Below are 24,735 nucleotides of genomic sequence, written 5' to 3'. Positions count from 1 at the left end.
GGCCCAGATTACTATGGACTCGACCAATCAGCCAAAGTGTGGCCCATACAGGCGAACCAATACCTACAGAAAATTATGCTGCAAGATGACAGAGGGTTACTTCTGGTCCTTTGAGTGCATCGCTTTCCCGGAAATTTGGGCCCGCTCCAAATGGGCTGAGATTATTGCACCCATTCTACTAGGGGAAGCCCAAAAAGCATATTGTGACCTCGACGAAGAAACCGCCGCAGATTATGACCGTCTAAAAAGCGAAATCCTTGCAAGGATTGGAGTGACTCCTGCAGTCTGTGTGCAAAGGTTCCACACATGGAGATACCAGGAACAGAAGTCACCCAGATCCCAGTGGAGGGGAATAAAGCTCCCAGGTAAGGAGCCAAGTGGTGTTACTGAACATTGTTGGTCTGGTCTAGCTTAGCTAACCAGCCAGGTAGATAGGGGAATTAACTAAACAAAAGTTCAGTCTAACGGAGATATGCTTTTGGTTTATGATTTGTTTTACTTAAAGTGACAGAGCACCCATTGTTTTGTTATATTTTTGGACAAATAAAACCACCAGCATATTATTTCACCGGAAGAATTGTGTTGCCTCCTCACTTACCATGGTCATCCTGCTACAATATATATATATATATATATATATATATATATATATATATATATATATATATGTGTGTGTGTGTGTGTGTGTGTGTGTGTGTGTGTGTGTGTGTGTGTGTGTGTGTGTGTGTGTGTGTGTGTGTGTGTGTATATATATATATATATATATATATATATATATATATAATATATTATTTATATATATTTATTATTTATATATTTATTATTTATTGATTATTTATTATTTATATTTATATTTATATATATATATTAGCAGATTAGCTAGGAAGAAGCTACAAAGTACAGCTTTGGACATCATTAACAGTATGCATGCTCAGTTTAAATGAAAGCAAAACAATATTGCTATTTCAGTTCCTATTGTTAAAAAGTAATTTTTTGACTGTTATTTGGGATGGATGCAGTTTCTGTAACTGTACTGTCATGTTTTATGGCCATGAGGGTGGAAATACCTAATTACTTAAATTAACTATTTCAGTTTGCCATTTTGATTTTTTTTTTTTTTTTTACAGAATTTGGAGAGATGTCAAAAAATGAAACACTTACAGTAATGTTGTGGAACATAGAAATGTTGAAAGAATGTTATTTCCAATATTGATATTTCTCATTTATTTCTAACCATTTTTGGTGCTGTTGGTGGTGCTACTGTTTAATTCTGCTTCAAAACAAAACAAAGTACAATCCGCGTGGATTGCTTGGCTAAATGTGTGGAGTGTCAATTTTAATAGGCCTAATGTAATAAATACAATTTCTTCTACAGAATACGGCAAGTTGACAAACATCTTTCCATCGGCAGAGAAGGGGGAAGGATCGGTGGTCCATCCGCTCCGGAAAAAAGGTAAGAACTCACCAGCATAGAGGTTAAAAATGCTAATTTATTGGGCTACATAAAAAACAAAAAACAAACAGCACAAACAGACTCTCCCACACGTTTCACGCCTACTATGGCGCTTTTTCCTTGAAAAAGCGCCATAGTAGGCATGAAACGCGTGGGAGAGTCTGTTTGTTTTTTGTTTTTTATGTAGCCCAATAAATTAGCATTTTTAACCTCTATGCTGGTGAGTTCTTACCTTTTTTCCGGAGCGGATGGACCACCGATCCTTCCCCCTTCTCTGTCGTCACGTGTGAGGATCAGCGTCCACCACCGGATGCGGATGCAGCCGCAGATACAGAGGGAGACGCTTCTACGGTCACAGCGTCAGGACTGGAGCTGGAAGGAGGGAGAGCAGAGCGGTGATCTCCTGTGAGTCGCGTGGACTCCACACCGGGCAGGATTTGGCCAGGGCTAGGGACTGAATGAGTACCTCGTGTTCCCTTTCATACCAGCCCTCTCTTGCTTAACCCGTTACCCTATTGCAGTCCTTTAACCCTATACCTGATGTCCCGGTGTCAACTCCGTTTATTATTTATTTATTATTGATGTTGCTCTGCTTGGCACCTATTACCTTTGCTCTTGGAGCTCATACACATTTTTTTCCTTCTAAACATCTTTCCATGACTTGTCAAATTGGGCGGTTTGACAAGGACAAACTCACAGCTACTAGAATACCCCCCAATTTATGTGATTCACTAAAATTTGCTAACTGAAAAAACTTTCAACATCTAGAAAAATTGCCATTTTTGAAGTGAAACTTCTTTAGCGGTGTGAATGTAGTTGATTGGAGAGGGAAGTCCGTGGGGACGGAAGTGACATCACTCCTGGCAGAAGAGGCTGTCACTGTTGCCATATTCCACCAGGAGGAGTCACCACACACACACACACACACACACACACACACACACACACACACACACACCACCCCTCCCTCCGGTGGCTCCTCCTGCCTCCTGTGCTTTGTCTCTTCTCAGCCCGTGTGGTTATGTCTCCTTGTTGTGCTGCTGCTGCTTGTTATTATTAGTATTGTTGTAGTGTGTCTCCCCCCTCCTCTCTGTCATGACCTCCCCATCTCTTCTTGCCCCTCTGCTTGGGGTCGCACTGGGGGTGTCTCCTCCCGTGGCTTGGAGCCCCCGGGACAAGTGCAGCTACCTCGGCCTGTCCCACGGCAACCTGCACTTCCACTACAAAAGGTCAGTAACACCGACAGGGAGGGGAGACATGATAAGGGGCAAGATGGGGTGTAATATGGGGCATGTATACTACAGAGGCAGATTAAGTGGTAGGGTGTTAGTAGGGTGGGGTACAGGGGTAAAAGAGAAATGAGGGAGGTTGGGAGGCAAATCATGACATAGGGGGGTAGAAGGGCACCCACAGACCTGGAAGGGAGAGATTCTTGGTTGCCTTACTGCTCTTACTATCTTCTCCCTCCCCACCCCTTTTTAGTACTGTATAAAACAACAACACTCCTGAAGTGCTAAGGAGGTAGTCAGTGGGGGAAGTTTAGAGGCAGGAGGGCGAGCCTAGGATTTGGAAGGAGGGGAGGGTGGGTTGGCCAGGGTCTCTTAGCAGGTGTCATTAGTATGGGTCAGCATGTGTTTCTGGCCAAAGTACTGTGGTGCTGGGCAGTAGATGATGAATATAACGGGCACGAGACTGTGCTGGTCATAGCGTGTTGGTCAATGTTAGTCCTTCAGTCTCAGAAGGAGAAAGGGAACTGGCCCCAGCTTGACCGATATCACTCCTCATGCCTTTAACAGAGTCAAACTTCTTTGTGTTCTGGCACTAAAATTGTGTTTTGATTTTTAATTAAAAACATCACCATTACAAATACAATTTCTGTGACAAAACAGTGACAAAAGACAAAGAAGTTTCACTAAAAATGTGCGTGCTCCGCACACACACATTTTTTTTTTTAATTGACCTATTCACTGAAGGAGAATAAGCTGTTCTAAGCAGAGATAAAGGGGTGTTTGTTTTACCACAGAGTTATGAGTAAATGAGTAATTATCACAAAGTTACTTTTTCCACATGCAATCCATTTTAATCTGAATCCCAGCAATATCTGGCTACCAACCAAAAATTTCATTTTTGTCACTAGTCCAGGTTGGTGTTAATCCACTATATACATACAGTAGTCCAGATAGCAGTAGACAGCGGTGGGATGACCTAGGCTGCAGGGGGGAAATTACCTCCAGGACCGGTCCTACTGTATTTCCAGCACTGCAGCCGCTTGACAGTACACTTCGGTGACTACCGCAGGCCTGGCAGTTGGCTTTCTTCCAAAATCCAATAGCAGCATCAAGCTTGCAGCATAAGCTGAGAAAGTAAGCTGGGGCAGAGCTACAGTGACGGCCCTAGGGAAGAACAGGCTACACAGGCAACAAACATAGACAGAGAGCTACACAAAGAGCTAAGAACTTGCACAGGGGTGGTTGGCCAGAGTTAGGGTGTATAGCTAAGAATGCAGACGGGCAGGGGGGCTAAGGTAAGGAGCTTTGCCCTTGCTGAGGGGCTTACTATGTAGGGGGCTTTGGGCTGGGGGGTCAAACCATCTAAGGGGCTTTGGGATGGGGGAGGCTCACCTTGTAAGGGTCGTTGGGCTAGGGATGGTTTAACCATCCAATGGGCTTTGGGCTGGGGGACGCTAACCTCATAAGGGGCTTTGGGCTGATGGCACTAACCATGTAAGGGACTTTGTGCTTGAGGGGGCTAACCATGTAAGGGGCTTTGGGCATGAGGGGGGTAACCATGTAAGGGGCTTTTGTTTGGGGACAGGTCTAAGTGCTAATAAGATAAGGCGCTTTGGGCTAGGGGGGTTAAGTACTAACAAGGTAAGGGGCTATGGAACTGTGTGTGGGGGGGGGGTTAAGTTCTAACAAGGCCTGGAGTTGGCCCCTCCTGGCATAGAGGGACATATAACGCTGGTAACTACATCAGTAAGTATCTCAGGAACACGGGGTACATTTCAGCTCCTGAATATCCCTTTGTTCTCGTGTTGGAAAAAAGGGGGGTTCAATAAAAATATGGCCAGGCAGGTTTGGTCCTTTAAACAGAATCTGTTATTTATAGCTGCTTTTTCATTTCTTTAGTGAATAATAATTTATTTTGCAAAATGTATAAGAACACATGAAGGTAATGAATCAGTACAACACGAACTAAGAAAGGCTTTGCAATTTCTGTACTTTTAATTGGAAAACGTCTAATTGCTCCATATTTTGGTGGTGTAATGTCAAACAGTAGCATGGTGAAACTCCTTACAGGGTCTTGGAATGTGCGGCTGCGACCGGCAGCGGAGGCTGGGGAGAGTGCGGGGTGGGCTGTGGTAGCCTGTGAGCAGTCAGGTTTGCGAGCAGGTCGAAGGAGGTCTGCGGTGGCTCCCGTTGCAGGGTGCCGCCATATTGGAATTGGCTGCTCATGAGCAATGTGAGTTTGCACATGCGCAGTATGGCCTCAGGTTGCGTGGCCATCTTAGTACTCCACAGGGGAACAACATTACCCAGCAGACCCTGGGGCTGCAAGATCAACTGGTGCCACACAGCCAATATGGCTGCAGCAATCTCCTGCTCCCTGATATAGATACATTTGGCATGCTGAGACCACGCCAGTCGAAGCTGGGACACAGAAGGGTGAGGGTGCAGGGTATCATTAGGTCCATGCACTAGGCCAGAGACCCCCTTATAGGCCCTGACTCCCCTGTAAGTTTGTGACAGCTACAGGGACAGGCCCTTAGATAGGGACATTGCCCCAATTAGCCTCCATAGTGTCAGGGACCCAGCAGTACGCCGCACAGCAGATGCGGCCTTTGGTTGGTTGGGTGCCCATGGCACCTCAGTACTTTGAGGAAACCTCCACCAGGGTGTGGACAGGGTGGTTGGAAAGAGAGCACGGTGTGGGAGTATGGCTCTGTGAGGCCTGTGTTATTCTGTGTACTGTTATTTGCATGTTCAGTAAACCTGTTATCATATATGCTGTGTGTACTTATTGCATTGGGTCCTGTGAAGGGGTTATCCAGCGCTGTCAGGATCCCTCACAGGTGGAGGCACTGTCACCAAACGATCCAGGTACACCTCAGGCTCCCAGAAGCGGAGGTTCAGGTAGGGTTGCCAGGTGTCCGGTTTTGAACCGAACAGGCCGGTAATTCCGATGCCTGTCCGGTATAAAATTAGAGGTAATACCGGACACGTGTGTTTTGGGGAGGTGGGGGTATATTTTATAATGTATTGGGGAGGTGGGGGTAGGTTTTATATGTATTCGGGGGCCGTAGGGGTATTTTTTATATGTATTCGGGGACCGTGGGGGTATTTTTTATATGTATTCGGGGGCCGTGGGGGTATTTTTTTGTATGTATTCGGGGGGTGTGGAGGTCCAGTATTGTGTCCAGTATTTTTTGACAAGCCACCTGGCAACCCTAGGTTCAGGCCTCCTGTTAGCCAAAGGTAAAGCACCACACAAACTTAGTAGCCCCCACATCTCCTATAGGGTGGGGGAAACAGCGCTACATATCTAATTACATCTATGCACTAAATCTATACTATTACTTCATAGAATTGTTGTTCTTGCCGCATATGATTATTTGCGTTCAACATTTTCTTAATTTAATGTCTCTAATTCCTAGTGACCTTAAACTCAACCCATTATATGCAATCATTTAAAAAATTGAACAGCCAGGTAAACTGATTGCCACATAATGTGTGTGTGTATATAGTATATGATGCATGGATAGTGTGTAGATATAGATAGATAGGAGATACTGTGACAGACGGCTTCCTGAGGGGCTCTGCTGTCTGTCTGAGCCCACTAGAACAGTATTTTAGGGTGCATGGATAGATGAGACGTACGACAATGTTCCTTTACCAGGCTTTTGCCGGCTTTATTCCGTCCCACTCACTTGGTACAACACACTTTATTCCGTCCCACTCACTTGGTACAAATATAAAAACCAAACCCTGCTGAACTGAGAGATAACTAAACAAAGGATTTCCCTGACAGAATTGGGCGGCTTGCCCACTTCCAACAAAATAAAGTGACAGACTATAAAAGTAAACATAAGATAAGAATGATTTACCCTTTCAGGGGTAAAGGTTCTCCCCTTTCTGAGAAAGAGAAAAAGAGAGAGAGACACCAGATTTACATACCTGCTTCCCACTTAGCTTGCCAGAGAGAGAAGGAACCCAGATTTACATACCTGCTTCCCACTTAGCTCGCCAGAGAGAGAAGGAACCCAGATTTACATACCTGCTTCCCACTTAGCTCGCCAGAGAGAGAAGGAACCCAGATTTACATACCTGCTTCCCACTTAGCTCGCCAGGTTAGAGAAACCAGGCAGCAGACAATCTCTGGCCTGGATTTCTCATCCCTCAGCACCAGCACCTGCGAAACTGTGGGATGGACTACATGCATTCTGTAGCTGCACTTTCCAGACTAAACAGGATAGCAGCTGTACAGTATCATGGGAGCCCTATATATCGCATTTATTACAACTTCCTGGTTTCTATCACAATACAAACATACCAACAAAATTGGGGCTGTCCACAGCACAGTATTAAAAAAAAAAAAAAAAAGACATTTTATTCAAGCACTTAAATAAAAATTCAAATCAACGATGCAATGTTTTGGGACGCCATTACTCCTTGACAAACATTTAGGTGTGCACGTCCGTGAAATTTCCATCCCTGGTGTGTGGTGTCAATGTGTGTTTATTCTGCTTTTGTATGTGTTCAGAACTTTCTCATTGTATTATGTATGGCATGCATGTGTGTATTGTGCGTGCATCTATGTATGGTGCGTGTCTGTGTATGGTACATGTATGTGGTGTGAGTGCGTCTGTGTAAGGTGTGGGCTGGCTTATTCTTGGGCCAGTAGGTTGAGCTTTCCCTGCAGGCAAAAATTTGCCAGGTAGCCCATGACCATAGGTAACGTGTAGTAGGTGTTAAAATGTGCATTACATAAACATTGTATTACATTTTACCATATTAAACATGTAGTAGACAAAGTGTCCAACTAGGAATGATTAGCTGTTCTTTGTGCACTACTAAAGAGTTAATACAGTACATACTCGAACATCCCCGAAAGGACTAAAATGATCCTTCTTCCCCCATGGGTGCCTGTAAGCCTGGCATTCCCAGAGAGTTTACCCAATCGTAATCATTGAATAGTAAAAGTTTATTATGATAAAAGTTTGTGTTAGAATGTTTTATTATATAGTGTGTGTATTGCTGGAGGGTTGTATTTTATTTTTACCCATCTGGTGCTGCAGAGTTCTTGAAGACATTCATTTACACCGCATTGGTAGTTATAAAATTGAAGAGGTTAAATCACTTTGCTGTGAAATGGTGCAATAATGATTATTAATATAATAACCTATGGTAAGAAAATGTTTGCTATTTTGAAGCATATAGTTAGTGATTATGTAGGAAATTGCAAGAACAACAACTGCACCAAATCTCCATCATTATCGACAAACACTAACAAATTAGGTCAGTAATGCACTATCATGCATTTATAATTCTTAGTGAATTGGCTGGTAAAACAGCAAAGATCTTGAAAAAGGTATTGAACATATACTTCTCTTGCTTAGCATTAAGGTTATATAAAAATGTGCTGAACTCTTGAGAATAAAATAAATGTGTGGCAGATTATTGTTTATGGAGCAATCTTACTAAAATAAATGAATCACCCCAAGAATATCACATTTCTTTTATGGAAGCCTTCTGGTTTCCCAACTTGGAATACACTTTTCAAATGCCAAGTAGTGTAAAAGTATATAAGAAAAATGCTGCACTGTATTTTAGTCTCAGTTATGCAGCATAAGTGCTGATTTATTGTAAAGGAAATCATAAAGGATCACTTTAAAAGTGCTGATAGATGACATGAATATATAGAATTTAACAGTAGGCATTAGCTGTTACACAACATAACTTGGTAATGTCGTCCAATTAATTTTATTATAAATTTTACCACTGCTAGTGGTATAGTTAGTAGTAGTTATACACTGTGATATTAAACAGTGGGGTGGAGTTCTGGAATGGTGTTTGTGGACACTGAAGAGTGGTAGATTTATAACAGTTACAGACAGTTACTTAACAGTATTAACAAACTATATACGGTTACTAGTAAACTGTGGCACAATATATCACACACACAAGCAAAATCTCCTCCAGGCCTATCTCAGACACACATATATATATATATATATATATATATATATATATATATATATATATATATATATATATATATATATATATATATATATATATGAACAACAAGAAAAGAAAGCGCCCGATCCTAGTGCAGCATGAAAAAATACAATTTAATAAAAATGAATATGAATAAAACCAACAAATGCGAACTCACAAACACAGGATAAATAAATGCATATAATGAGTATACTCATTCGCCAACCGCCCACGTTGTGCCTTGGATGGCGCGCCCTCTCTCTGTCTGGGTTTTCTCAGCTCTGCTGAACCGACATCCAGCAGGGGATACAGGAAAAAGCTCACCACAATGTGACCCGGAAGTCCTCCACAATGTTAGTGTATCCGGATATGAGGTCTGTAGTCCGTGACCCCGCGATGCAGGGGCTGATCAGAGAAGTCTCTCTGCACTCCCAAAGGCAGTCCGTAATGAGGTGGGCAGTGAGGACATCCTGATAAAATCACTTTATGTGAAGAAACGCGTAGAGAAGAGCGTTTTTTAGCTGCTGTCACACTGTGATATATATTTTGACTCTATCCTCACTGCCCACCTCATTACGGACTGCCTTTGGGAGTGCAGAGAGACTTCTCTGATCAGCCCCTGCATCGCGGGGTCACGGACTACAGACCTCATATCCGGATACACTAACATTGTGGAGGACTTCCGGGTCACATTGTGGTGAGCTTTTTCCTGTATCCCCTGCTGGATGTCGGTTCAGCAGAGCTGAGAAAACCCAGACAGAGAGAGGGCGCGCCATCCAAGGCACAACGTGGGCGGTTGGCGAATGAGTATACTCATTATATGCATTTATTTATCCTGTGTTTGTGAGTTCGCATTTGTTGGTTTTATTCATATTCATTTTTATTAAATTGTATTTTTTCATGCTGCACTAGGATCGGGCGCTTTCTTTTCTTGTTGTTCACAGATTTCTGGGAGTTCGTTGGTCCTTGATGAGAGCAGCCAGATCCTAGCATGGACCCTTGGTTTGGTTGATATATTTTTACATTTTTCACATTTTTTATTTTTATTTTTATCTTTGACACACTTAGTGTCATTTTTTCTGTATTTTTCCATTCATCATTCATTTAGTATCATTCAGGAGGGATTCATTAGTGCAGTAGTCATAACTACCAACACATGCCATTTTATTATATTTGTATTGTTCACTGGCATATATTTGTGTTTACAGCAGCTTTTTAAACATTGGCACTCAGCATTTTATTATAACATATTGCATGTATTTTTATTAGTGTGAGTCAATCATCCATAATACTGTTGCATTCACTTTTGCCATTCACCTTTGCTATATCCATTTAATACAATCATTTGGTAATTAGTCTGATTTTACACCTGAGGAGCGCAGTCTATTCTTTGTTTGTTATATATATATATATATATATATATATATATATACATATATACATATATACATATATACACATATACACATATACACATATACACATATACACATATACACATATACACATATACACATATACACATATACACACACTTTAAGTTATGGTGGGTGAAAAAGGGCGACAAGAAACCTCTACCGTATAGCATAAAGCAAATAAAAAGATCACTTGTGAGCACATTCACATGTCTTAGACAGGTCTGCAACCCTGCCTTTCACCATTATCACCTAGCATACAGTGCTTCCACTGCAACAAGGGATTCTGGGAAATGCCATTTAAATGAGATCCCCATGTCACCTTTTGCCTGAAAACCATTTTTACATGGATCCCTTATAAACTAATGCTCGCTGTTAACATAGCTTTTAAGCATAGCATGGATTATATGCAAAACCAGAGAAACCACTCTGATTTCACTTTTTTGCATATATATATATATATATATATATATATATATATATATATATATATATATATATATATACACATATACAGATATCCAGTGCTCGACAAACCCGGTCGCCAACTCGCCAGCTGCGATCGGATATTGGCTCTTGGCCAGTAACTTTTCCCCTGCTCTGCAAAAAAAAAAAAAAATCCCCTGCTCGGAAAAAATAAAAATACCCTGCTTGGGAAAAAAAAAAAAATATCTGATTGGCTGTGACGAGGAATGGAGTTGCCAGGACTTCAACCCCCCTTCCTTCTCTGCACAGGTGGGGAGAGGGAGAAGTGCGCACATCTGCTGCTGCTGCTGCTCCTCCTCCTCTATATATCCTCCTATATAATTGGGAGCTCCTGTAACTTACAAGAACTGCACTGATCCAGTTATGGAGGAGTTTGGAGTTCGGACAAATGCTTGAGGTGGGGGGACTTTAATGCAGTTTAAATATACACTGATATATTCGGTCCCTGGCGCACCCGCTGCCCGCACGGGAGGTAGTAGCGGGCTGCTTCTCCCCCCTCCCCCCTCCGGAGCACCCGCTGCCCGCACGGGAGGTAGTAGCGGGGTGTTTCTCCCCCCCCTCCGGCGCACCCCCTGCCCGCACGGGAGGTAGTAGCGGGCTGTTTCTCCCCCCCCCCTCCGGAGCACCCGCTGCCCGCACGGGAGGTAGTAGCGGGGTGTTTCTCCCCCCCCCCCTCCGGCGCACCCCCTGCCCGCACGGGAGGTAGCAGCGGGGTGTTTCTCCCCCCCCTCCAGCGTGTTTTTTGATGTGGAGTCTGTGTTGTGCTGCAGTGGCGGGCGGGGTAAATTGTGGGCCGGGCTGGCGTGGATCCTGTGCTCGAGGATGGGGACCTGGGGGTTGCTGATATCCCGTCAGCAGCAGAGGAGATTGTGAAGTCTAGAAGCGCTGCGGTGGAAGGAAAGCCGGGCGGCGCAACATTTTGGCGCGAGGCTGTTGGCACCGGGCCAGGAACAGAGCAGCGAGGTTGGAGAAAGTCCCAGAGGAGGCTGAGTGTGACCAGGGGACACAGAGGAGACACAACCCAATCGGGCTACAGGGGTAAGTGACTGAGGACAGGGGTCTGAGACAAACTGCAACACCAGACTGCATCACAGGCCCCAGGAAAGCACAGACTCCCCTCCACTCCCACAGGGGCCCTGGTGTCAGTCACCCTCCCCCCCTCAACCCAGTCACCGCACACCCCCACACCCCAGTCACTCCCCCACCAGTCTGGAGGGGGAGAGAGAGAGAGTGTGTGTGTGTGGGGGGAGGGGTGGGGGGGGGAGGAGAGAGAATGTGTGTGTGTTGGGGGAGAGTGTATATGTGACACCACAAGTACCCAGTCAAGTCACCCGCCCAGTCACCCGCCCAGTCACCCACCTACCTAATTCAGTCAGTCACCTACCTACCTACCTAGTCAGTCAGTCACCTACCCACCCAGTCACCTACCCACCCACCCACCCAGTCACCTAAGTCACCTACCCAGTCACCTACCCACTCACCCAGTCAGTCACCCACCCCCTCTCTCTGTGTGTGTGTCTCCCCCCTCTTTCTCCTCCCCCTCTCTCTCCCCCCCCTCTCTTTCCCCCCCTCTCTCTCCCCCCTTCTCTCTCCCCTCCTCTCTCTCTGTCTCTCCCCCACACCCTCTCTGTCTCTCCCCCACACCCTCTCTGTCTCTCCCCCACACCCTCTTTGTCTCTCCCCCACACCCTCTCTGTATCTCCCCCACACCCTCTATGTCTCTCCCCCACACCCTCTGTGTCTCTCCCCCACACCCTCTCTGTCTCTCCCCCACACCCTCTCTGTCTCCCCCCCTCACCCTCTCTGTCTCTCTCCCACACTCTCTCTGTCTCTCCCCCACACTCTCTCTGTCTCTCCCCCACACCCTCTCTGTCTCTCCCCCACACCCTCTCTGTCTCTCCCCCACACCCTCTCTGTCTCTCCCCCCACCCTCTCTGTCTCTCCCCCCCACCCTCTCTGTCTCTCCCCCCCACCCTCTCTGTCTCTCCCCCCACCCTCTCTGTCTCTCCCCCCACCCTCTCTGTCTCTCCCCCCCACCCTCTCTGTCTCTCCCCCTCACCCTCTCTGTCTCTCCCCCCCCACCCTCTCTGTCTCCCCCCCCCACCCTCTCTGTCTCTCCCCCCCACCCTCTCTGTCTCTCCCCCCCCCCACCCTCTCTGTCTCTCCCCCCCACCCTCTCTGTCTCTCCCCCCCCCACCCTCTCTGTCTCTCCCCCCCACCCTCTCTGTCTCTCCCCCCCCACCCTCTCTGTCTCTCCCCCCCACCCTCTCTGTCTCTCCCCCCCACCCTCTCTGTCTCTCCCCCCCACCCTCTCTGTCTCTCCCCCCCACCCTCTCTGTCTCTCCCCCCCACCCTCTCTGTCTCTCCCCCACACCCTCTCTGTCTCTCCCCCACACTCTCTCTGTCTCTCCCCCACACTCTCTCTGTCTCTCCCCCACACTCTCTCTGTCTCACATTCTGCATCTGGATATCTTATTTACCCTATATATATATATATATATATATATATCTTAAATGCCCTCTACTACACCGAAATAACCTATACTGTATTTCTTCCAGATCTGACTCAAGCTTCACACGGGAGACATCGGAATCCCCCCTAACCCAGAAGACAGATAGGGAACACCTCCCCTCCAATGTATAACATTGCGGGAATGAGGGTACCTGGATATTGAGTATCAGGTAAGATCCCATGCGGGATTGCTGCTTTAAATATTGTGAAGCGAGGCGTCCAGACACTGGTTAAGGGGTGCAGGAAACTAGTCATTCATATTTGGCTTTTTTTTCTAGATCCGACATTTACACACACATACACACACACGTAACAAGGATTAATTGTAGTATAATGTAATACAATAAATAAACTTATGTCAAAAATGAATGTTCTTACTAGGAATTTATTCAATTTATTTTATTTATGTATTTTTTTAAAAGCGGGGTTGGGGGCGGGACTAGGGGCGGGGTTGGGGGCGGGACTAGGGGCGGGGTTGGGGGCGGGACTAGGTGGCGAGTAGATTTTTTGGTTCGGCGAGTAGATTTTTGGGTGATTTGACAAGCACTGCAGATATCTATATATCAAATAAAAAGATCACTTGTGAACACATTCACATGTCTTAGGCATGTCTGCAACCCTGCCTTTCACCATTATCCCCAGCATACTGTTGCGGCCACCTTTAACCTAACACTTACCCGGATTTATCCGGGCCTTTTCTCCTTTTCTTCTGGAGTTTCCCACGCGGCGGCCGCATCATCAGATAAGCGCTAATGGCGCTTATCATTGAAAGCGCCCGAGGCGCGGGAAACCGGCCGAAAAGAAGCCGCGCGCCTCTGCGGTTTTAAAATCCCCGCGGTGGCAGGCACATTAGGTTAAAGGCGGCCGCCACTGTAAAGTGCTTCCACAGCAGCAAGGGATTCTGGGAAATTACATGCAAATGAGCACACAATGCATCACCTTTTTTCTGAAAAACCATTTTTACATGGAGCCCATATAAGCTAATGCTCGCTGTTAACACAGCTTTAAAGCACAGCATGGGAATCAGATGCAAAGCCAGAGAAACCATTCACAGACATGTTTCAACCTTAATGGGTATCCAGAATTGGTCACTCGCACTACTACTTCCTGTGTGTGTACTCTGTTGTTGTTATTATTATTAATAATATACTGCTTTTTAATGTAGTAGACAAGAGATACAGACAGTACAGTAGACCCCACACCAGGCCAGGGAGTGGATACAGACAGGGATCATAACAGCCACATTAAATGCTACAAGTTTTATGTAAATAAAATTATATTATTTAATCAAATCTTTGAGCGCACTGCACTAGTCTAGTACTACAGCAGCAATATCAGCAGCACAGCAGTAAGTAACCCACACCAAGTCAAACTTAAGAACATAATTGTTTCGATCTGAGGCTGCACCCTAATTTATACTCCTCCCAAAACGAATAGTAAAAATATGATTTCAAATTCAAATATATATGCATTTGAATATGATTGCGAATATCTAACTAAGAAAAAGTGAATGTGCATTTTTGAGACGGAGCCGCGAATATCCGCTGCTGAAAGGAATTGCTCATTTGTGGCCAGTGTGACTCTCGGCGAATAGTTCGCTCATCTCTATTCAAAATCAAAGAGAGTAATGATGAACGAGGCACTTACAGGAAGGTGAGTGGATCCCACCGAGCTGTGTAACCCCATAAATAGCTTCTCCTTCCCCCGTCTCTCCCAACCAGCTGCGGTGTGGAGCCACACGCTTACTAGACGTCACCGCTTAGCCGCTCCTTCCACATAACTGGTGAGAGGATGATTGCTCACATCTTGATTTCCCCGGTGGCGTCCGTCGATCCATAATAGGACAAAAATGGAAGAGTGATCGAGATGACTGCCGCTCTACTGACAGGACAAAGATCGTGAACTCACCAGATCAGGGAAAGTAAAAAATCCTGGAGGAGGAGTATTGTCCTTCTTTGTTTTATGTAAGCGAATAAAGATTTTTTACTTTCCCTGATCTGGTGAGTTCCCGATCTTTGTCCTGTCAGTAGAGCGCCAGTCATCTCGATCACTCTTCCATTTGTATCTTAAGTCGTTACCTAATTAGGTTCCCCCTTACTGGCTGTGACGAGAGTCCTGCCACATTTAGTTTACGTCAGGGTACTGGAATATCAACTGCCACACTAGGTTATTATGCCACTTCAAAGAGCAATAGTTTGCTACATTTATTCTCACATTTAAGTGCAAAAACAGAGTGCACAACGTTTTTTGGGGGGGAACAACCACACTTCTTCAGGTATATACAGATACTGAGTCATCAGAAGTGAAACCTGGCTCATTAGCATAAACTTGGAACCTTATCTTGCCTCAAAACATTTACAGGTATCTAGTATTGCAAATCATGATGTCATCACTAATTATATTATATAATTATATCATATAATATACAGCCGCTGCCCCTTTTAACCTCCAACATCCCCGAAAAAAAATCGGGGATGTTTTCCGTTTCTCTCGCTTTCCCCCCCGTGTCGGCCGCATTGACTAGATAGCGCTAATGGCGCTTAACATTGAAAGCGCCCGCGGCGCTGAAAACGGCTGAAAACATGCCGCATCTGCCAGCGATTTCAAAAATCGCAGGGAAACGGCCAAAGGAGATTAAAGGCGGCCGCTACTGTACTGTACTGATGTCACAATTTACATGTCATCAGCAAAGGGCACTGAGTAAGGGAACACGCTTTAGTTGTTTTAGAAAACATTATCATAATACAAAAGGCAGATAGATCTAATATCAAACAAAACATCCATATAATACAGCCAGTCTCAAAATGCTTTCCTAGGTTATATTTTATGAGATTATTAAAAAGCATTTATTCAGAAATATGAGACCTCAGACAGACGTAGTGCTCCGACTGCAACTATGTATCTTTCTGACAGATATCAAAGGATTCCACATTATTTGTGTAAGTCAACCTATTTTTAGGGGATATCAAGGAAGAAAGAGACAATGAATCCCTATATTATTACAAATAATAATCACATAATGATACACAATTACTACATCAAGGGATACATAACTAAGAAAAATCACAGTCAGGTTTACACAGGCAGACATTGGGCATCAGGGGACATTACTAGAAGGAAAGTAGGCAGTACTAATTAAGGAAACATCTATAACTGACATCTTCAATTAACCCTTTGGGGAGACAATTCTCAAGTTTACCAATTCAAAAGAGTTATCGTTGCAATAATAATCTCACTTTGTCTCCAACCAGGGTCAGGACTGTCTGTACCTGTTCAATCACTTGCCCCTGTAATTGTGATATGTTATGAACATGGACCTAACACTGTCTCTGGTACTTGTTGACAAAATACATTGACAACAATTAAGTTAACATCAGTTGATTGGCTACATTGTGCTTCTCATATAGTATTAATCTAAATATCAGACCTACAATTGTGCAAATGTTCAAGGGGATTGAGTGACAAATATATAAGATATGATGAAAATACACAGTGTGTGTGTATAATATATATATATATATATATATATATATATATATATATATATATAATATTTTGGGTGCTAAAGGCCATGTCTATACATACTGTGCTATATGTATGCACACACAGCTGTCTCCTACGCATACAAATACTCTATGTAATTCCATCCCTATATACCAATAGGGACCACATACTGTAGTATCTACACACACTTTTAGTAATGCAACACCCTGTCACATTTACACCCCATTGATATACACACCCACTCCACACACACCTTTTGTAAAGCGCTGTATACACTGTGGGCTCTTTATTTATTTATATTTACATACATACCTACACAGACACACACACACACACACACACATTCAGGGCCTATTTAACACCTCAAGTCATAAATCGCACACTACACAGGTGGGGGGGGGGGGGGGGGCTCTAGCCACATTCCAAGATTCCAAGATGCACTGTTTTTGAGTAAACCCCTTGCCTGCTTTATTCAATGTAACATCGCTGGAAGAAGAGATCAGTGAATCTCGAAAGCTCGCACAAACAAAAGCATTTTGTTAACCACAGAACGGTATTGTCTATTCATTACTCATATATATATCTATATCTATATATCTATATATATATATATATATATATATATATATATATATATGTGCAGTTACTGTAAATATATCTGTAAATTAAGTGTGATACACCAACTTATTTTTACAGTAATTACATGGTAAAGTGCTGGAACTCTATTCCTAAATTACAATTGCTGTCTGTGGCAGAACTCCTAGAGTCATCAACAACAGATAACATTTTCAAAATAATGACATACAGTACAGTAAAAGAACACTGCAAACATGATTAATAAAATAACAACATACTAATATAAGTATTATGCAATTATCAACATGTCATTGAATTTCAAAGTGGAGCACTAAAAACAGCACATGCATTAATTCCATGACCGCTCTAGAGAAAACACAAACTGTCCCAGACAACAAGACCACACTCATAAAGGTTACCAGAAATGTTCTATATACTACAGCTACATCAAATGTCTCGTAGTGGCTATTTATAGGTTATTTGCTCTACCACTCATAAATCCAATTATTAATGAATTGGCTGCAATCAAATCACTTGTATCCATAATATTCATACATGCCTTTTAAGTGAAGGCAAAAAGGGTATTATCATGGGAACCTTTGTGCTGAGCAAACATAATAGAGAAAGAAGGATGAGAAGTACTGTACAGTGCAGTAATGTATATTTCTCCTCTGACATATAGGAGCTATCAAATAAAGTAGTGCTGGAGCAGTAGATTCAACTACAGTATACTGTATTTACTGTAAGATAAACATTTTAAGAAATAGTGCCTCATACTACAGTAGTTGCCTTTTCATGTTGCCTGTATTAAGATTCAGGTTAAGCCACTGGCCAGCTATTAATCCATCCTGATACTTAGCACTGCTCTCAGTCACAACCATTTTATTCCCAAAGCATTTCCCTTTGCACTTATCCATCTGAGCATTATGTTAGTTATTGCTACTTTATAACTGCAGATGTAGATTGTTGAGTGGTACATTTTTCCTCTTGTACATAAACTGTGAACATAGAGAATCACAGCACTTCCAAATACCCTATGAAATTATCACTTCGGTCACAGCCTCCCCAGCAAGCTTGGAATCACATTAAAAGGTTTCAAGGCGACTGCAGTCTCTGACAGAAAATCTCTCTGAAGTATTCTCCTGTTTTTTTACAGCTCAGTTACCATTAAACCTAATTACTCGGGGGGCCATTGTCCTATATTATAAACGAAGTGAACATTTATAACGTTTGGTTTAACAGCAAATGTTGGCTTAATATCCAGCACAATACAAATGTTGAAAAGAAATAGTTAGATGAGATGCCATGAATACAACAATAAGAAACCACTATTTCATATTATTACTGTGGGGATATGTCAGATTCTAACATTTAACAATATGTGTTTCTCATGGGTGTATTTATCTTCAAAGAAACTGCATACAGTACAGTATATTACTGTATCTTTTCTCACATTTTGATTACTGTCTTATTCTTTTTGATGATTTTACCAGATGGAGTCTGTTGACTTTGTTGATAATGAGCATGGAAGGAAATGTAGCAATGATACTAAATGATTAATCTCTTAGTGCAGGTACAAAACAAATGTGGAAATCTTTAAACATAACAACAGCAGTGTTCTTATTTTCTTTTTTATTTATCAGAAAAATAAAAGGACAGTATATTGATGCACCTGGAGCAGCCATTTGACAAATGATAAAAGATATGCTTCCAGCAGATGAGATGAATAAGGGATGTTCTCTTTAATAGTAATAAGTCTAACGTTTGAAGTATTAACTGAAACATCTCAAGTTGCTGTATTAAATTGGCAAGGAGAACCGTGCTTTAGTTAACTAAATATGACATTACTGTTAATACTATGTTAGGTTTTATACTATTTGGATTTGCACAGGTTGAATTAGTTACTCTGGATATCAGAAACATGGTAGGGTTTAAATAAAATTAGTTCATTGTGGTGTATGTGGATTGATGTGTTGGAAATTATTCCATATGAAAACATTTCACTCAAGCTCACGAGCAAATAATGAAAGATCCTAAATGCTATATAATCTTGTTTAAATAGGGACTTTCTCTCAAAATAAAGTGACCCTGTTTTTATGAGTTGAAAATCTGTCCAGGATATCTAATCTGATACAGTATATGTATTCCTTACTAATGTATCAAATAAAAACAGAACCAATCTGATTTAACTAGGATTAGATATGTATTGTAATTCAGAGAGACAATGGAAAAAAGTAACTTACTGAAAAATATGTACTCGGTGTAGCTGCTCCAGATTTTGTCTTCTCTGTATTGGTTTACGAAAGCTGCTGTTCCAGTTGAATTGCAGGCTACCATGTGAAATCCAGTTTCTGAGAGACGGTCAAAAGCTTGCTCCAGGTAGGTGAATTTCAGGTAGAACCGGGAGGTATACTTTTCTGGTGGGCGGTCTGGATCTCTACTCTCATTCAAAGTTTCTCCAAAAACTTCTTTGGCTAGAGCTATCCTGCCACAAACCATAATCCTGGCGACCCTCCTGAATTTGGCATCAGCTTGGTTATCCCTTACCATTGTATAGGAGCCTCTGTAGCCTATCGTGATAAAGCCCGATTTCTTATCGAGTGCTGCAGTCCTGATCAGGTCACTGCTCTGGGAGTTTTCTTCTATATCACTTTGGCAGCCTTCGTCATTCATGGAGCTCTGTTTGGTAACCTTGGGTGCCAGCATCTTCACTAGATCGTGGAGCTGAAAGTACTCAGCCTCCCTCAAGAGTCTTTCCTTTTCGGGGAAGTGATCGGGCAGAGACAGCTGCTTGTCTCGCAGATAGTCCAGGACATACCTGAAGAGGAAGCCATCGCGATCTATAAAGAACCGGGATCTGTTGTCCCGAGGCAGCTCCTTCACATTGTTCCTAGAAAACATAGTATGCAAAGTGCTCTCCGGAACGCTGGTGAGAGTGGAATGCTTTGTGACATACACTTGTCCTCCTACATTCAGTTCCACCACGTCCGGGAAGGGAAAAGACATCTCGCTGATAGGAAGGATGGTATCTTTTAGAGCCATATTTCCAAATAAAAAGAAGAAAACTTGATGGTTGGAAGGGGGAAAGGAGGACACAAGCAGCTTTCTAGTGCTGTATTTGTGGGCTCGTTTCTTGAACCCGAGGACTACATCAAAGGACACAAGACAGAACAGGGCAGTGACTTTAAATCAGACCCACAGCTGAGCAACTATCAGCACCAGGAGCAGGGACAGCAGCAGCTGCAGCACTGAGTGTGGAGGAAACGGCGCTGACGTCACTCTGGCTGCTGGCTGGGCTTCAGGAACTTTTTCACATCTGTCGCTTAAAGGGGCAGTTGCTATGTACATCATCTTTTCAGAGCAGAATGCAATCATCTCAACACGATCTGCTGAAATAAATATGCTTCACAGGAATTAATATTTTACTTCATTTTACTTGTAGGCTGCAATACTCTAATAATATATAGATGCATGAGTTTGGGTAACTGCAAGAGGTTGTTATTGTACAGTATGTTGTTGTCTCTTTTTTTTTTTTCATCAACAGATATACCTTAAATGAAGTTTCACATTTTTAGGATTGCACTTTAGATGGTTAAACAGTAGATGTTAATTCCATTTGAAAGAAAATTTCTAACAGCGCTCTAAGGAGGTGATCACAGTGACTATTATAATGTGACTTAGACAGTGATAGTGAAAATAATAAATATACAATAATATGCCAATTCAGTGCAAATAAGTGCAATAAGTGATATATGAAAAAATGCTGCTCAAAAACTCTTGGAAGGATGGTCCAAAGAAATCCTTATTGCTGGAACGTGTGGAAATTGAAGGGGAGCGCAACTCATTCAGTGATGGATATGTGGAATAAAAATAGATACAATAGTGCAACACAGTCTCTTATAGATGTATCTCCAAATTAGTGGAATTTTATAAATTCAGAACTCACATTCTTTCTGCAATAAACAGGCATGTAACCCAAACTCAGGTGGGTAATGAGTGTTATGGTGTATTCTTGAAGATCTTCCCTCTCTCTGTATCTCAGGGTTCTTGGGGGTAGTAGGATGTCCCTCAGAATGATGTAATGGCAGCCGTATATATATGAGAAAACGGAAAGCCAAACATAGTGTGTACCATAAAAAATAAAAACTTTTAATCACTAAAAAACCTTATAGGTGTATGCTTACATCAATAACAAATGTGCTGGACACATAGGAAAAGCGAACTCTGACTCCCAATTCTCACCCCCTCTGCTCGAGTCTCCCGTCGCGTCACTTCCGGTTTGCCGGCGTTTCGTTTCCGGTATCGCGGCGTGGGTGAATTCACCAAATGGAGGGGACCTCAGGTGGAGACCAGTACAGGGGAGTGGCATCAGCAGGGTGCTTCCGACTCAACGCGTTTCGCTGTTGTCGCTTCCTCAAATTCCATTTGAATTATTTTCTTTTGAGTCATCAATGCTACTTCAAGAAAGAATGCACATAAAATACAGAACACGAGGAACCCTTTATTGTAGATAAACAACTGCTATGCAATTACAATTATAGTTTACTATTTAGAGTTGGCTAAGAATATGTCAGAAATAGAAGTCAGGCAGAAACTGCTCTAGGTTCACTATCGCCACTTAGTATTCTTCTATCATATATTTATAGTCTTATCACTTCTATCTCCACTAGATGTGGCGAGGTGCACATTTTAGGGGATCTTCTAGTAGCAGCGAGTTGTGCAAATCCATGTCTAAAGTGCCGTTTCCGATCAGATTGGCATGCTTTTCTTGTCCATATTTGTATTGCATGTTCAAACTAGGAGGAAAAAGCGGTTTCATTGTAGCTGGGCAAATATGGGCAGAATAACCAAAAAAGCTCAAACTCACATTTTCGGACAACGCGCTGAATTCTAGTAGCTCTGCTAAAAGAAAAAGAAAAAAACCGCTTCTAATAGCTAGCATTTTTTTCCTAGCCTCACTCAGATTGGCGAGATTGGTATTGCGAGTTTTATCTATAGCCTGAAATATGGCTTTGGTTGAGAGAGCAACTACTAGAATATACTCTTTCCAGGTAAAAATATAGGGTGTGTAGCATCACATGATGCAGTCAGAGCGGAGGGAGCAACACTTCTGAATGTTACATAGTTACATAGTAGATGAGGTGGAAAAAATACATACTTCCATCAAGTTCAAAATATGCCAAGTTTAAACTACAGATACTTTATCCTATATCAGTATTTACAGTATATTGATCCAGAGGAAGGCAAACAAAAAATCCCAGTGAACTATCATATAATGATATCACAAAAGGGGGAAAAAATCCTTCCTGACTCCAAATATAGGCAATCAGATTACTCCCATATCCCTGAATAACTTTATTTTCTTAAAAGATGTCCAACCTTTTTTTGAAGATATCTATTGTATCTGCCATCACAGTCTCCATGGGTAATGAACTCCACATTTTAACTGCCCTTTCTCTAAAGAAAACTTTCTTGTGTTGCTGGCGAAATCTCCTTTCCTCCAACCTTAAGGGATGACCCCATGTCATTTATACTGCCATTGGCAGGCAAATTGCCATTTGATCTTTTGAAAGTTCTTTGTATTTCCCCCGAATATATTTGTATTTCGTTATATCCCCTCGTAGATGCCTCTTTTTTTTAATGTAAACAAATATATTTTAGCTAGCCTCTCCTCATAAATCAGATTATCCATCCCCTTTATTAATTTTGTGGCTCTTCTCTTCACTTTTCTAGTTCCATAATGTATTTTCTATGGAGTGGTACCCAAAACTGTTGTCCATATTCAAGGAGTGGTCTTATTATGCTTTTTAGTGGAGCATAATTATGTCTACATCCCTTCCATCCATTTTCTGCTTAATGTAAGATAAGATCTTGTTGCCTTTGCAGCTGCTGCATGACATTGGGCACTATTGCTAGGCCTGCTGTCTACAATCATTCCTAAATCCTTCTCCATCACGGATTCTCCTAATTTATTCCCATTTAATTTTTAAATTGCCTGTTTATTCATCTTTCCCAAATGTATAATCTTACATTTATCTGTATTAAATCTCATCTGCCATTTACCTGCCAAAGTTTCCAGTCTTTTTCTGATTCCAGTCTGATTCTTCTACCTTACACAATTTAGTGTCATCAGCAAAGATGGAGACTTTGCTCTCTATGCTAACCTCAAGGTCATTAATAAATAAGTTAAAGAGCAGGGGTCCCACTACCGATCCTTGAGTTACTCCACTCATAACTTTAACCCAACCTGAAAAATGTAAATTTATTACACTCTCTGTTGTCTATCCTTCAACCAGTTTTCAATCCAAGTGCAAATATTTTTACCGAGTCAAATTTGCTTTATTTTGTACACTAACCTCTTTTGTGGAACATATCAAAAACCTTTCCAAAATCTAAGTAGACCACATCAGCTGCTCTAAATTCCTACTTACCTCATCAAAGAAACTAATAAGGTTAGTTTGACATGACCTACCTTTTATAAATCCATGCTGATTATTACTAATAATTTTGTTTACCATTAGGTATTCCTTAATATTATCCCGTATTAAACCTTCAATTAGCTTCCCCACTATTGATGTCAGGTTTACAGGTCTGTAATTCCCTTGTTGTAATCTAGTAATCTTGTGATACTGAGCCTGTGGAAATGGAGTTCTGGAATATTAAATGTAATGGTTTGGCTATTACTGAACTTAACTCCTTATGAACTCTTTGATGTATGCCATTGGGACCATGTGCCTCATTTACTTTAATTTTATCAAGCCGCCTATGAACTTTTTCCTCAGTAACCAATTGTTTGTTAATATAGAGGTTGTGGTTTCCTCCTGCGGCACTACTATTGCAATGGATTCCTCCTTGGTAAATACAGAGGCAAATAATTTGTTTAATACAGTACCTCTGCTTTTTCCTTATCTCCAATAATTTACCTGCCCATCTCACATTGAAAGGGCCCTGTCTTTTCTTTTCTAGTTTTTTTTGTTATTAAGGAACTTAAATAACTTTTTAGGATTAATCTTACTTTCTGTTGCAATCCTTTTTTCATTGTCCATTTTTGCTCATTTGATTGCCCTTTCGCAACTTTTATTAAACTCTTTGTAATTTTGATATGATGCCTCTGTTCTTTCTGACTTTGAGAATCTAAATGTACATCTCTTCTTTTCCATTTCTTTCCCTACCTGTTTATTTAGCTAGGTTGATTTAGACTTGTTTTTTTTATATATTTATTACCCAATAGTATAACTGATACTGTAAGTGTACTTTTCTAACAATGTTTCAAAGAATGCCCTTTTATCTTCCACATTTCCCCTGCAAAAACATCATCCCAACGTATTCATTGTAGATTAGTCCTCAGTTTATTAAAATCTGCCTTTCTAAAGTTTAATGTCTTTGTTGAAATGAGACTATGTTATGATCACTGTTACCCAAATGTTCCCGGACTTCAATATTTATTACGTCTACAGTACATTGTTTGATATTGCGAAATCCAGTATTGTCCTTCTCCTGGTTGGTTCCTCAATAATTTGTACATGTAATTGTCTTTAAGCACCCCCAAAAACCTGTTTCCCTTCATTGTAA

General features: G+C 42.1%; 1 protein-coding gene across 2 annotated transcripts in view; it reads right to left on the bottom strand.

Moving 5' to 3' along the window:
* The window catches only part of KCTD8 (potassium channel tetramerization domain containing 8), a 200,302-nt gene extending 179,878 nt beyond the window's left edge, over positions 1–20,424 (bottom strand). Inside the window, exon 1 of one of the 2 annotated variants that reach the window (XR_012787566.1) lies at positions 19,407–20,424. Coding sequence is in view for 1 of the 2 variants with exons in the window: in XM_075567119.1 (XP_075423234.1) it covers positions 19,407–20,205 (799 nt within the window). In the remaining variant the exon portion in view is untranslated. The remainder of the gene's footprint in view (positions 1–19,406) is intronic. The other variant, XM_075567119.1, reaches the window with a different exon arrangement.
* Between the last annotated feature and the right edge of the window lie 4,311 nt (positions 20,425–24,735).

The sequence above is a fragment of the Ascaphus truei genome, chromosome 1, assembly GCF_040206685.1.
Source record: "Ascaphus truei isolate aAscTru1 chromosome 1, aAscTru1.hap1, whole genome shotgun sequence".
Taxonomy (NCBI): Eukaryota; Metazoa; Chordata; class Amphibia; order Anura; family Ascaphidae; genus Ascaphus; species Ascaphus truei.
This window is presented reverse-complemented; position numbering and strand designations above follow the sequence as displayed.